At 45.4% G+C, this 15,849-nt stretch overlaps 1 protein-coding gene across 1 annotated transcript in view; it reads left to right on the plus strand.

Moving 5' to 3' along the window:
• LOC122766239 (lysine-specific demethylase RSBN1L-like) overlaps window positions 1-10,027 on the plus strand; it is a 33,738-nt gene extending 23,711 nt beyond the window's left edge. The window contains exons 6-9 of the mRNA XM_044020941.1: window positions 1,821-1,963; window positions 6,824-6,991; window positions 7,094-7,202; window positions 8,462-10,027. Coding sequence (XP_043876876.1) covers window positions 1,821-1,963; window positions 6,824-6,991; window positions 7,094-7,202; window positions 8,462-10,027 — 1,986 coding nt within the window. The remainder of the gene's footprint in view (window positions 1-1,820; window positions 1,964-6,823; window positions 6,992-7,093; window positions 7,203-8,461) is intronic.
• Window positions 10,028-15,849: the final 5,822 nt, after the last annotated feature.

The following is a 15,849-nucleotide window of genomic DNA, read 5'->3' on the forward strand; positions in this document are numbered from 1 at the left end:
TGGGTGATTTATTGTAGCAAAATAAGAAAATAATATGAGAATAAATCACAAAAGAGCAGCTTTTAAACCAGAACTATCAGTTTTGCAAGACTCAAATCAGCCCTTTTTTCCAGCGTATGGAGCTTTGATTAATGCAATAATTTATTAATTTATTGAAAAAAGTGTGGCCAACTGTTACATTAGTTAGCCTTATATGATACTTTCTGTGTGTGCTACCATGATATTCAGAAGATTTGAAACAAAGCCTAAGCAGTGCCTCATCTCTGTTTGTTAGTCTGTTGACTTATTCCTCATATAAAATCAGTTTATTCCAAATGTCTGAATGATAATTCATCTTGATTATCTGGTAATGAGACACACACACCGAATAGATGGTGACAACATCCACAACACAAACCGTCATATTCTCAGTAGTGGTTGAAAAATAAGAGGCGATAAGTGGACGTGTCAGAGGGATTTGACGCAGCTTCATTTTGGCAGTCGCTTCTTATTTTTTTTTTATTTGTCTGTGCAGGAACAAACCTCCAACAACTTTATGGCTCTCTTGCTCCCCATCTGAAATGTCGCCGTGACTGCTGCTGCTGTTGTTGTTCTTTCCTGTGGTGACACTTAAAATGTCTCGTATGAACGTGCAGAGGGAGGAGTGTTGTCATTCACTGAATATTAAAAGACACAACATCCTCTGGTGCTTCCTCTCTTGTTGAAAGTTTTGACTCAGAGGAACCATATTTGTCAGGGGGGACAGTTCCTGTTTTCGGTTGTGTGTTTTTTTTTTTTTAGAATTAGAGAATTAAAATATTTGATGAAGTGGCTGATAACTGACACATAACTGCTTTCACTCTGGCACTGCTCCAGCACGGTTCCTATTCCCAAACCAAATTTTGAACTGGCTGGTGTGTGTTTACAGCAAAAATAAATTGGTTTGGGACCTGAAAAGTTGGTTCCTATTGGCAAACAAAAATGTTTGTTTTCCCCACGGGAACGTTATGTCACCAGTGGAGACAGAGGGGAAGAAGGATGGAAAAAAGACAGAATTTTCCAGCACACAGAAGCTCACTGTGATCCTCTGTGTTGCCACTGTAGTTTTCAGGGTTCCCAATTGGTCATTGAAATCCATGAAAGTTTGTGAATTAAAAAAACAATTTTTCAAGGACACGGACTTTTATGCAAGTAAGATTCAAGATCAAGATTCAAGGTTCTTAAGTTCAAGTAAGAAGTTAAGTTGAGATTTGGGTAAATGCCTCCTGTGCCCTTGTTTGTTACGACACCACCTACTACCTACCAGTGGTCTTGTGGACACCGTCCACTGTCTCTCTCTCTCTCTGCCTTTGACGTGAGATTCCATGCAGAACAATGACTGAGTAACGAGAGAGCAAATTACGTGATGCCTGGGAAAATTCAAATTGCACGATCTCCGTCTCGCCAAAGACAATTACAAAGATCCCAAGGACAATCACTCGGGCCAGATGCAGAGCGGGGCTGCAAATCAATGAAAAAGGACGGCACGGGGCGAAGTGGCTCTTACAATTAGCCCTCCTTAATCTTAAACTGTGTCAGCGCATTCAGTTCTTCAATTTAAGGGTATTGCTCCTGCGTAGTCCTTTAAATAGGCCTTGAATTTGATGACAACCGAGGTGTGGGAACCACTGACGACGTATGGCAGTAGAACTTGTAGTTTGTTCGCTGAGAGCATCAAGGTTCTGAATGGAACTAGAGGCCAAACAGGAGACGTGGCTGTGTGCTCAGAGTGAACAATGTCCTAATGCAGTGTTTTGATTGCGTTCCCTCATGTCCTCTTCTCCCCGGCTGTGTTGCTACAGAGAACCCTTCCATGGGGAACGTCCTCCAGTCTGAGTCTGATGAGTCCCACGGAGAGCGACGACGGTCCCATCATGTGGGTCAGACCAGGGGAGCAGATGATACCTGTGACCGATATACCAAAGTCTCCGTTTAAAAGAAAGCGGTGAGCACTCCACAGTTTACTGCACATCACACAGTGTAAATACACTCGGATAAAAAAAATGAGCCAGTGGTTTCAATTTTGTTTTAAACCCCACTCTGAGTCGACTGAGTTTACAGGGAATTTTGGTCTTCATATGATTGTTTGTTCTGCCCGTAAAGGTCTTAATGGTGTGTGTGTGCCTGTAACCCAGCTTTCCCTGTGTGCTCTGGTTGCAGTCCACGAGGGCTGAATATGAAAACAGTAACAAAACACACAATAACACATTTGAAGCAACAGAGTCCGAAGCCACATGAAGCTTTGTTGTAGCCCAGCAGCCAATTTCAGTCTGTGTCACACTGCGTTTTTGTTGCACACAGTCTGTGTCCCACAGACACACACACACACACACACAAGAGCACGAGAGAAACGATGCGTGTATTTGTGCACGTTCTTTGTGATGTGAGCACTTTGTGGCTTTCCACTGAGATGAGATCATCTCTATGTTAATAGAGTCAACATCAGACGCTACTTCATATGGCAGCCGGCCAACCACAGCACACAGACACATACACACACATTTCATCCATGCCTCATTTATTTCTCTCTTGTTCTGCTGATTGGAAGTTTTATCGCTAATATCCGGTCATTTAATATGTTTTATAATTGTTTGCTTTTGCTGGGAAAAAAGCGTGTATTTGTGCATTCATCAAAACGTGTGGATTTTTTTTTGTTTTAGTTATTAATGCACACAGATTAACTGAATACGGTTGGATTTGACTGTGCTTTAGGAGGTACAGTCATTTTATCTGTGTAAAGCTGCCAAAAGCAAAAAGCCAAGCTTGCCTGACAGGCTTAAAATTAATTCTGCAACGTCAATTCACAGCTTGTTGAGCTTAGTGGTTAGTGGAGTGACTACGAGGTGTGTTCAAGGAATCTCATAAATGTCATTCACTAATTAAATGCTGCCATATTAAGGTAATTCATATACCACAAATTGGGTAGTTATTGCGGTAGTTGTTATTGCTATTAGTGCTACAAAATCAGAAGTGATAACAATTAAATTTCAAAGCACATACAAAAATAATACATACACTGCAAATACTTGCAATACATGCCTGTAAATGTAAGTTGTGTTGACTGAAATCAGTAATGATGATTTTTTTTTAGCTTTGCTTAGCCAGAAAAAATAGGATGTAATAAAGGAAATGCACTTGATTTGAGGCTATGAATACTGCACAATGTGCAGGTGCAGTGTGTTGCAGTATGTTGTGCACGTCATGTGCTGCTTGTTGCAGAGTGTCGAGACAGCGTTTGAAGGGGGGATGACGGAAGAATGAGTGTGTCGGTGTGAATGAATGTCAGAAACACTTGTGTAACAGCTGGGACTGAAAGAATCTGTTTCTATAGAGATACTGCAGACGTGCTTTCGATATCTCTATTATACTGCACCATTAGAAATGATATTCACACACTGACTGAGGTGTACTTTTTTTCCTCTCTGTTTAGCTTCTTTTCTCCTCTTAACCCCCACTCCTCCCACTTCTGCCTCCTCTCTCTGTCCTTGTCCCCATGCTACCTCTAAAATATCTGGCCCTGTGTGTCTCTCTGCATTCTTCTAACGATCCGTCTTCCGTTTTTGTCTCTGTGACCTCTCCTTCCTTTATTAAGTTGATTTATCTTAGACGTGACGGTACTGTCTAAAGCGCTAGAAGTGAGTCTATGGAAAGCACATTTATAAAACATGTGACAGCGGCGTTTTTTGTTTGTGTCTCTCCGTGTGTGTACAAAGAAGAAAGAAAGAAAGTAAGAAAGGGAGAAGGGCATAATGTTATTGTAAGTGAGAGCTTGACTGTTTGTAAGGAGGTTGAACATTTCTCTTACTGCTGGTTTCAGCGGAAAAGGTCGAGCTGTTGCCTCTGTCGGCGCCCGAGACTCCCAGTCTGAGAATTCAGCTTTGATTATAGAGGTCAGACAAGGGAAAATAAACCAGAAATATTTCAGTTTTTAGTGGACAAGTGTTGCACTTACAGAGGCTGACGATAATTACATAGCGACAGCAGCTGTCGACTGGTCAACAAGCAGCAATATTGACTGTCTATAGAGTTTGAAATCAAGTTTTAAGACACACTTAACTGAAATGACCACGATATCCTTTCAGCCCCATTGTTGTGCTCCATGATGATTATTTTGAATCCTGAGAGTTTTTGGTTTTACTGAAAATGATAATACAATAATGGCGTATAACAGAAAATGATAAAAGTAAGTATCACCTTTTTTTTTTATTGGCCTTGACTGTCGCGCTTTTCACAATGTCTTCAGCCTTTAACCATTAACAGTTTAATTGCCCCCGGCTGGAGAATTAGTGCCACCGACAGTTGATGTCTAGGAGTTTCTATTATACCTAATTAACCCCATTGTTTTGTTTCTATTTATTGACTCACTGTACATTTTGCATTAACATTGGACGGAAGCCCAGCGACCAGATTTGTACAGTTAATTGATTCACCGGTTAAATAATCAGCAGATAAATAAACAATGAGAATAATGAGTGGGAGAAGCCTGGCGTTCCTCAGATAATTGTATTAGCTGCAATGTAAATGAACATCAACAGTATTCCAATGTGCTTCCCTCCTGGTCTCCCCCCCCCACCACCACCTTATTCCACCCTCCATCATCTCTCTCTCCCATCTGTTCCCTTTCATCCGTTCACTTTGCCCGATCATAAATGCGCATGAATCACGTCGGTCACTTCCGCTAACAGTCGTAAAACATCACGTCGGGACAAATGCACCTCACACTCGGTGAGTTACGGAAAACGCTTTGAGGGGAGAAGAAACGGTGGACGTGCACATTCATCACTCCTCCCTCAAACTGCGAATCTAACTCACCAGCTTTTCTTTTTTTTTTGGTTTTACATTCATTACTGTCATCCTGCAGTCAGCTCAGACACACTAAGCCGTGTGTGTGTGTGTGTGTGTGTGTGTGTGTGTGTGTGTGTGTGTGTGTGTGTGTGTGTGTGTGTGTGTGTGTGTGTGTGTGTGTGTGTGTGTGTGTGTGTTAATCCGCTCTCCACTTTTTTTTTGTATTTTCCTCTGCTTCTTTTTTTTCCTCTTCCATCTCTTCTTATCTCTGAATGAATAAACGCACAATTCACTGTCACGCTCACGCTGCTGCTGCTGTGTGTATGTATACCTGTATTTGTTACCTCTTTAGGGCCTTACTGGCATATACTTTGAATATTGGTCAGGTTATGGTTGGGGTTAAGATTAAGGCTGTGTTTAGTCCGGAGGCTGGACGGCATCTCCTGAACACAATACCTGTGAAAACCTCTGTGTGTGTGTGTGTGTACTTGTATGTGTTACCTCTTTAGGACCTTACTGGCATCAACACTGAATAAACTTTGAATAGTGGTCAGGTTATGTTATGGTTGGGTTTAGGCGTTAACTGGTTAAAGGAATACTTCACCGATTTGCATTTAGCTTTGTATTACTAGAATAGGAAAAATTGTGCCTGCCAACCTCAGTTTCCCCTGAGTCGAGAAATATCTTTATTCTATTTTTTGTTCACGTGCCCACCAGTGACACTTGGTCCGAGGCTTGAAACTGCAACGCTAATTCTGCACTTTTTAGACCCACTCGTAGGGGGACGGGACCTCATTCCCAGAATGTAAACAGTGTCCGCCATCTTTGCTAACAGTTATGCTAACAGGACCAAGTGTCACTGGTGGGCACGTAACAATGAAAAGACTAGAGCTGAAACAATTAATCGATGAATCCATTATTAATCGATGAATCCATTATTAATCGATTACTAAATCAATTGACAAATCGGTGTAGTATTCCTTTAAGGTTAAGGCTTTGTTTAGTCTAGATGGCTGAAAAGAATAGCTGTGCAAACCTTTGTGTGTTTGTGTGTCTGTCAGTGTAACATAACATTCTCCTGTCACATGCTGTGTGAGCGTGTGTGTTTTTTTTTTTACTCATGTCTGAATCTGACTGCAGCTCCGGTGTGAGTCACTGATCCAGTAGTGTAAGCTGACTGCAGTGCTTCCATTGTTTGGCAACACCACTCGTGTTTTTTATGCCTTCACTCATTAACTTCTCAGTGTGCACAGTGCACACGGAAACCACGCTCATCGACGTCTGTTTCATTTTAATTTAACCACCATTTATCTCAAACACGGCATCGGCTTTCCACACAAAGCACTCACACTCATTCTAATTTTTCTTCCTGTTGCGTGTTATTCGGTGCACTTGCGAGTTTTGCAAATTTTTGCCACCAGTCAACACAGGAAAGTAAACTGAAAAGCAAGATACTGTATTAGTCTGAGGAGAGAACAATTCAGGTGCAGTTTTGCTATACATAGTCAGAAATGTTTTTAATGTTTTTTTTTTGGTAGTTTTAAACACCTCACAATTCCTCAGATTTTTCTAATGACTTTCTCTTAACATGCACACAGACCAAAAATATGCACTCAAACAATGATGAAAATATTACATATTGAATAAAGAAAAAATACAATTGTACAAACTGCAATCATATCAAACTGTGAATAACAGAATGTGGTAAACATGTTTATTGCTATGTCTACTAACACACTCTTTGCTTAATTAACTGAAAGCAGATCGTGAATATGTTGAAAGGTTGCTTCGTTATAAATCGATTAATTAATTTTTTTGTCCATAAAATGTTGCTCAGTGTTTTTCAAACCTGGAAATGATGATGTTCTCAAATGTCTTGTTTTGTCCACAAACTAAACCAGAAAATATTCACATTTAAGAAGCTGAAAAATCTGAAAACTTTGTTTATTTACATATATATAAAAAACACCTTTTCTGTATGTCAGCCATAATGAACGAGTGATCTTCTCCTCTCTCGTAGCTCCACCAACGAGGTGAAGAACCTGCTGCAGTCGCTGCCCAGGACGAGCGAGCCTCGGGAGATGCTGTTCGAGGACCGCACTCGGGCCCACGCCGATCACATTGGCCAGGGCTTTGAGCGTCAGACGACGGCGGCTGTCGGAGTCCTGAAGGCCGTGTGTGGAGACGGGTAGGCAGCGGACACTGGATGCAACACACGATGACATGTTGGCTGTCAAAAGTGATTTGGACACGGGCAGACACGGCTGTTGTGTTTCTCCCTTGTTTTCAGCTCGGAGCCTCCTCGAGTAACCAAAGACGTTGTGTGTTTCCATGCCGGTGATTTCAATTATGTAGTTCAGAGGCTGCAGCTGGACTTATATGAACCTCCGCTGTCTCAGGTGTTACATTTTTACACACACACACGCACACACATACCATCTAAGTGACACTCACTTAGCCCCCGATACGACAGCATGTCTAATCCTTAACCTAAACCGAACCCTAAAACCAGCCATTTTAAGGTGTGACAGAATGTGAGGACGATAAAAAATGTCCTCACTTTCACTAAATGTCCTTGCTTCTTTGCTTATATACAAGTAAACCCCTGCACACACACACACTCACACACACAGAGCACACTAATGCTTTCCAGATCCTAATTTAGACACAGAATCACCCCACAGCCTGATGTAATGCTTCATATCCAATCGTAATTCAGGTGCTACAGTAACATGCTGTGCATTGGTGTTGTATGCTGCCACCTGGTGTGGCAAAAAAGAACTGCATTAAGTTGTTGAACAAGTCTGGTGTTTGCAGTGAGTATTATTTCTGTGCAGAGTCGATTCACGTCAGACACCATGATCGTTCAGGTTCAGAAACATCCTCTACTAGGACCCTTCCGAGCCACTAGCCATTAGTCATTAGGAGCTGCCCACACCTGGAGCAATGGGGCTTAGATACCTTGCTCAGGGGTACCCCAGCCCTTTTTTCGACTTGGCCATAGGCTAATGAAGATAGACTGTAGGCGTTGAGAAACACCGGTTGCAAGGGAGTGATGTTTTTCTGTCGCCCAATCAGCTCACTGTCGTCGGTCTAGTTCCACCTGTATCATACCATACCATTAATCTGGTACCTCAAGGGAAGGGTACTGAAATATAATGGCAACACCGCTATGGTGGTCCAAAATGGCGACCTGGTTTAGTTAAGGTGTACCCTTAATTTCTGCCAAATCAAAATAACTTGACTTTAATTTTACACACTGGACCTTTTTAAATGTGTGGGATCCAAAAAAAAGTGACTTAGAGATCAGCACACACTGTGCCATTTGAAAGCTGTCCTCATTCGTTCTGCGTGATCGAAACTTGCTACAGACTATTGCTGTCGTCTTTATGCTCGCTCCTTATGTCTGTGGCTGTTCCACACTCCTCTAAATAGATTGCGGCATCTCACACTGCGCCATAAAGTGTCAACACTAAATATGTTCTGCGTTTACCGAAGAGATTTGTGTAGTAATTTAGTGTAGTGGAAAAAGAGGCTGGTACAAATAAAGAAGAAGGGTTTTTAAAATAAACATTTATGACAACAGTTTCATTGCCTGTTTTACTGTGGGAGACCTCTTCGTCTCATACCCCGTCTCTTTTGTCTCCTTTCTTTTCAGTGCGTGCAGTGGGTGGACGACGCCAAACTGAACCTGATGCGCCGCGAGGGCATTCGCTACGCTCGCATCCGCCTGTGTCACAACGACGTCTACTTCATCCCCCGCAACGTGGTCCACCAGTTCAAGACCGTGTCCGCCGTCTGCAGCCTGGCGTGGCATGTGCGATTAAAGCAGTACCACCAAGGAGAGGGAGAGGTGGAGGAGGAGAAGCCGCTTCAGGTGAAGGCAGAGGAGGAGGAGGAGGAGGAGGAGGCAGAGGCAGAGGCAGAAACGGCAGGTTTGGTGCAAAAGAAGGAGGCGAGGAGAGAAAGGAAGAGTGAGAAAGGAGAGAAGGAGAAGATAAAAGTAGAAGATGAAGAGGTGGAGGTGGCAGAAAGCAGGACGTTGTCAGCTGCCGTAAAGGAGGAGCAGGATTGTCACCTTCCTCCTCCTCAACATCCACCTCAGGTGCTTCCGTTCGTGCACTCAAAGTACTCTGTGTGCAGCACTAAAGACAAAGTGGAGGAGACTGACGAGAGAGTGAAAGGGGGAAAACACAAACGGCAGGATTCACCTCCTGTTAAGACAAAGACAGATTCTCCAGCGCCTCCTGTTTGCAAAAATAAATCACCGTCGCCTCTTCCTCTGTCTCCTCTTTCCTCTCTCCATCCTCCTTCTCACCAGGACGTAAAACCAAAGGCGTCTTCAAAACCTCATCACCATCATCACCATCACTCAGAGGGCAGGAAGACGTCGTCCTGTTCAGATCGCAAATCACCTCTTTCTCCGTCTTTTTCGAAGTTCTCTCACTCCTCCGTGCCGTCAGCTGGATCCACCGATTCTCCGTTCTGCTCCTCCTTTGCTTCTTCCACTTCCACCACTCCTCTTCTATCCACGTCCAGCGCGTCTTTCATGAGTTGTCCCAAACCTGCGCCGAACTCCACTTTTCCCACCCTCCCTCCTCCTTCCGCCGTCTTCTCATCTCAACGGACGCCTCCTCCCTCTCGCGAGGACCAACCGCCCGCGAGAGTCGCCGTTCACCCGAGGCCAGACACTCAGTCGGAAACACAGACCCACACACACGCAGACGTGCGGACACACACCTCGCAGTCGGATACGAGGACACACGTCTCGCAGTCGGACACGAGGACACACGCCTCGCAGTCGGACACGAGGACACACGCCTCGCAGTCAGACACGAGGACACACGCCTCGCAGTCGGACACAAGGACACACGCCTCTCAGTCGGACACAAGGACACACGCAGGCGCCGACGCGCGCACACAAACGCTCTCAGAGCAATGGACTCACGGTCTGGACGCGCAGATCCGCGCGGCGCAGGACGCGGCGAGGCAGGGGAGTTACATGCAGCAATACGCGCCCCAGCATCTCCCACCTCCTCACCCTCCTCCTCCTCACCTCCCTCAGATGCTCCCCCCTGCCTTCTCCCCTCTCCTCCCGCACTCCCACCACCTGCCCCCGAGTCCACTGTCCACCCATCCAGTTCACCACATGAGGCCGCACCACCTGCCTCCACTGCACCAGCCCAGCATCACCACACAGTCCCAGCCGCATACCAGCCCCTAACACTGCCCCCCTCACCAGCTCCCTCTCTCCCCTCACCTGCCTCCCCCACCACCACCACCAACCCTTCTCCTCCTCAGCACTTCTCCTCTCACCCTTTCCTCCACCCTCAGTCGTTCCTCTCCCAACCCTCTTACCGCAGTACCAGAACTCGCCACCGACGAGGTTCAGCTCTCTCTGTCGCAGTCTTTCCCTCCTCCCCTCCTCCCCTCCCCCACCACCTCCTCCCCCGTCCCTCCTCTCATGACCTGCCCTCCCCCTCCTCCTCCACCGCCACCTCCGCCTCCTCCTCTTCTCCCACCTCCTCTCCCTCCTCAGCCTTCCCCATCCGTCCTCTCTTTTCCTCCAAAGCATGGCGAGGAGCAGCAGCAGATTTTATAGTTTTTTGTAGATAACGACACTGTATTTTTAAAACAACTGCAAATGTATGAGGTTTTATTTTGGCGGCGTTGTTGTAAAACTTGTAAAAAAAAAAGGAAGGGGACGTGATTGGAGACAGTATTTTATAAAACAGACGCCACACCTTGTGGTTCTTTGGTCGTGCTCTGGTGCAGAGGCAGTATTTTTCGCATGTAGCAGTAGTTTTTGGTCTTTAGTGAAATGAGGTTGCACCGGAATCCGACACTGAAGAAGAGATTTTCCAAGGACGAGTCTGTCAAACTGCTGTGTTCTGTTTTGTTTTTTAAACTTTTGAAGTGAGCCTTTTGAACATCAGAGGGAGGAAGAAAAAAAGCCTTTATGTCAGATATTTATATATATAAAAGAAGGGTCAGGTTCATGATCTTTTTTTGTTTAACATGCAGCTAATGCTTCCATTTTGTGTCTTTTATTTTTTTTTATTTTTTCAGGTTTTATTCTTTGTGCCCAAGACTGTTTTCTGGAATAACGATGGGTCAAACTGATATCTCTTACATTTCGTCACTACAGTACACAGTGAAAGTAAGTCCGTTTATAATCAGTGAGCGTCAAATAAATGGTGGAATAGTTTAGGTTAACTAAAATAGTTAGCTAAAAGTAGCTAAATTATTGAGCACTATGTAGCTACTTTAGTGTTAAATATTCACTAAAAAGAGTTCAAATGAACACTTTTCCACCATTTTCAAATTGTACAAACTTTAATGTGTACATGGCAGTACCTTTTTATCCAATACTGTATTTTGAGCAATAATCTGCCCAAATCACTGACTAATGTCAGTATTTTCCAGGTGAATTTCAAGCCCCTCTTTTTTGGAGTCATGTTCCTCCAAGAGATTTAACGTCGTCACTGAGCGTTGCAAATTATCCTAATTATCAGTTGCAGGAAGGTGAGTGTAGTCTTGCACTAAACAGTACAGTAACAATAATATTATAGGGAAGTAATATTATGGTAATATCCTCTTAATTCTAAAGTAATCACTGAATTTGGTTACAGCCATGAAAATGTGTGTGGGTCATCAATTTCAACTTTGTAATTTGATAATTGTGAATTTAAATGGAGACATTTTCATGTAAATGTATGGAAATTCTCATGAATAAGCTCTTAAACTGGATATTACTTTGGAAATAACAAACTCTGGCTGTAATATTTTACCCTTATTAGGACACTATAACCCCGTTATTAAGGTATTACCTCAATTTTACCGTATCATTGACAAAATGACTGTTTCGTCCCGACAGACGCGAGGCTCAGTTACTGTCCAGATTTCTGCTGGCTGGTCTTCCCAGCTCAATGCTCCCTTCTGGAAAGGGTGACCAGAACAAGTACGGCGGGCACAACTCGACTGTCTTTCTGAAGGTTTATTCCACATACACAGTTAAGCAGACGTCAGTTTGCAGTTAGACAACATCTTGTTAGGTAGAAGTTAGTTAGACAGTTAGACAGTTAGTCAGGTTATAAAACCGACAAGTCGTACAGGTTCTGATGATAGATAGATTTACGAAGCTGTATACGAAGGCAATATATAACAAAACATGGCTTTGACAATGCACCTTAAAGGCTCTTTAAAGGCAACGGTGCTTTGATACCAATTACAACAATGAACAAATAAATAGAATGAAAGACAAATAGCTTTGCCTGCTAGAAAGTTCTACACCTCCCACTTGGTCTACTGATTCCTAAATCCAAGTAGACCACAACAACTACAAATTTTGCCTTTCAAAGTGGGTACATAAAGCTACATCGCTGGGTACGAACGTATTACACACAATTTTACCTTTCAAATGGGTACACAAAGCTACATTGCTGAGTACGAACGTACAATACAAATGAATGACAGATACAAATGACAAATAAAGGTTTCACTGTCCATGAACATATTGTCCTTGATGACACAGTGGCGCCCTTTACCGAAACACACCACCAGCCTCTCGTAGAGGGTGGTAGAGGGGGGGTCTTGATCCTTGTTCCGAAACACACCATCATGTGGTGGGGAATCTATTTCTGTTCCTCCACTGGTAACAGAACCACCAGCCTCCTGACATCTCTGTGAAGGATGGTGGTGGAGGGACAATTCTCTTTCTCTTTGCCTTTCCCTCTTTGTCCACTGGAAACCGGACAACTTTGGCACGTTTTCACTTTAACGTCTCGAACTACGCCTTTTCACATCAGGATGGGCCTCCACAACATTCTGGTCAGCCAACCACACTAAGTCTCCCACTGTGACATTCCTTGCGGGTGCGTGCCATTTCTGTTGAACGAAGAGGCCCGGGCCCGCCAGCTGGCACCACCGCTTCCAGAACTTGTCGACCTCGATCTGGACCGCTCTTAGGCGTGCAACGGGGTAAGTCAGGTATTCAAACCCTCGAGAGTCCCCACTAGGCCCAGCACGGCCAAGCAGAAGTGAGTTGGGAGTGATGACTCCTACAGTCTCGTCTTGTACCTGGACTCTTGCGCCGATTGGTCTTTCGTTTGACAGATTAGCTGCCAGGTAGAGGAGAGTCTGGAACTCCAGTGCTGTCAGGTGACTTTCCACCCTGATGTTGCTCAACGCTCTCTTGAGTGTACGGACTGCTGCTTCAGCTGCTCCGTTTCGATGGGGAGAGTCTGCTGGGTGAAACACCCACGACCAATCGGTTCCAGCGGCGGTTGCTTTCTTTTGGACTTGATCCTTGTCGATGTTATTCAGGAATTTGTAGAGCTCCTTTAAAGCTGGCTTGGCGCCCACAAAGTTGGTCCCTTGATCCGACCAAAGTTTTCTCGGGTGGCCCCTGAGAGCTGTGAAGCGTTGGTACGCCTTTAGGAAGCCATCCGTTGACAGGTCTTCCACGATGTCAGCATGCAGCGCCCTGGAAGCCATACAACTGAATACTACTCCCCAGTAGGGGCCAAAGAGATCCAGTGCTGTTAGCTCAAACGGTGCGGCTGGTTCAGATCGTTCACTAGGAAGCTCACTCATCTGTTGCCTGCATAACCTTGCCTTGGTCTTTCGACAGTGCACACAGGAGTCAATGTTGCTTCTTGCGATTCTTGGCCCCTGTACTACCCATGCTTTGGACCTCACCCTGAGCAGTGTGCCAGCGATGCCTTCATGGTTGGCTCCGTGGGCTTCCCGTGTGAGGAGGGTGCTGATCCAGGCATTATATGGGGCCAGGGGTACTCCTGGGTTTCCCCAGGTGATGGTTTGGACTCTGGCGTAGCACCGCAGGAGCCCCGAAGCTTCGTCCTTGTTGACGACGAGTCTGTTCTTTATTCCTCGCCTCACAGTGTCTCTGATGACGTAGCGGGATGACGTAGGGGGATCTTGGAATGCAGTTTCAAGTTCGGTCACTGTCAGTACTACCTCCCACTTTGCTGGAATAAGGGCTCTCCCTATACGAGCAACGCATTTCTTTACAGCCTTTCGGGCATGACTGACCCCTCCACAGAGCTTAGCTAGAGGGTTGTACCTTTTCAGACCCACTTGGACTATGAGTGCGGCTCCCCCCAGTGTCTCATCTTTCTTGGTTTCGACAGGGATCGATTTCGTCTCATATCCTGCCAACTGGAGCCCTGCTAGAGACCTGTTATCTCCATCTGTGAAATTCCGGCCTTCACTACCAGAATTTAACAACTTCTGCGCTTGGGTTCTGATGAGAGCTGCTGTAAAGTCTTTCTTCTGGAGTTTACTCACTGTCTTTTTAGCATCAGCCGCCACTTTTGCTGCAGATTCCATAGGCCAATCTTTCACTGGACTAGACAGGAACTCGGGACCCTTCTGCCACGCGGAGTTTTCGTCTAGTTGCTTGGGTGAACACCCTCTCATGACGAGATCAGCGACGTTGACTTCACCTGGGATCCACCACCAATCAGTTACGGGCCTAGTCCTCTGGATCTCTCCGACTCTATTTGCAAAGAATGTTTGAAATCCGTAACTGTCTCGCTGGATGGCTCCTAGCACAGTCTGACTGTCTATGTAGTGGTACCACTTTTCTACAGCCAATCTTCCATGCTTCAGCATGTATTCCTTCAGGCGTGTGGCGAAGACAGCCCCACAGATTTCGGCTTTGACTGCGTCGCCTTTTTGGTTTAAGGGGGTTAACTTGGCTTTTGAGTCCACCAACCGGTTAACTACACCATCTGACGTTTCCCATCGTAGATACAGTACAGCGCCGTTAGATCCACAGCTTCCGTCAGAGAATGTGATTCCCCAGGGCTTGCCCCACCAGCCGGAGGGTGTGAGGCTTCTGTTGAACTTGATGCTTCCCAAGCAAGTGTACTCCTTGAACAGCTCGATTGCTTTCCCTCGGAGTTCGTCAGAGAGGGACTTATCCCGAGTGTCTTTGGAGAGCCTTCCAGCTTCCTGGAAGGCCTTTCTCACAAGAATCACACCTTTTTGCTTCACAGGTGTCGTTAGGTCGATGGGGTCGTACAATCCAGTGATCTGGCTCAGTAGGACGCGACGAGTTAATGGGTTTGGTGCTTTTACATCCACTTCTCCTTTAGTAAGGAGAGTCATTTGGTCAGGCTTTGCCTCGTCCTTCCTCCCACTTTGACCAGACCGGATCCAGGGCTTGAGGTAGAAGCCCCTTGCTTTCAGGATCTTCTCCACTCCCTCTAGGATCTTCTTCCAGTCGACCGGCTTCTCATGGTAGCTGGGTCTTTCAGAAATGTAAATGGGGATTGGCTTGCTGAACTTCAAAATCTCTATTCTTGTGGATAATGACTTTTGGCTTTTCAGGAACATTAACAGCCTCTCGAAATGGTTTCCCGGGAAGGCATAGTTTTTGGGGCTGCTCACATGTGAAAGCCACTGGGTTAGCATTTTCTTAGAAAGTCTGCTCTCTAAAGACAGTATCACCAGGTGCTTCTGCTCTTGTTTAGTGAGCTTTGGCTCCAATGAGCTGTGGCTTCTCTTCAGTTCCTTTGTCTGAGCCTTCAAACCCGTCTGGTTTGGAGTTAGCAGTGGTGTGCCAGCCAAGTCCTCCTGTGCTAAGCTCAGTCTTTCTCCTGGTGCCTTGAGGTCTTGATGCAGAGTAGACTCTTCTTCTTCTGACTCTTTCTGGTAGAAGTCAGAATGAAGCTCAGTGAGATTCTCCTGACCTTGCACCAAGGTCTCCTGCGGCTCTGCAGTTTGGGTCTCTTCAGAGTTCAGCTCCCTGCTGAGCTCAGGCATCTCGGCCCTCAGTTTACTCTGCTCCTCTACCTTCTTGTCATTGACTTCCGTTACTTTCTGTAACTCTGTCACTTGACCCTTCAGTTTCTCTTGCTCCACTTCAAAGGACTTTGTGGGACCCGCTTGCGTCTGGATACTCTTCCAATCAGCCTTCTCGTTTTCGGAGAGCTTAGGCAAGCTTATCTGTGTGACCTTCTTGGGTTGGGCCCACTGAGTGCTGTCTCCTCCCGTGACTGTACCAGAGTTGCTGGTGGG

The sequence above is a fragment of the Solea senegalensis genome, linkage group LG3 (genome assembly GCF_019176455.1).
Source record: "Solea senegalensis isolate Sse05_10M linkage group LG3, IFAPA_SoseM_1, whole genome shotgun sequence".
Lineage (NCBI taxonomy): Eukaryota > Metazoa > Chordata > Actinopteri > Pleuronectiformes > Soleidae > Solea > Solea senegalensis.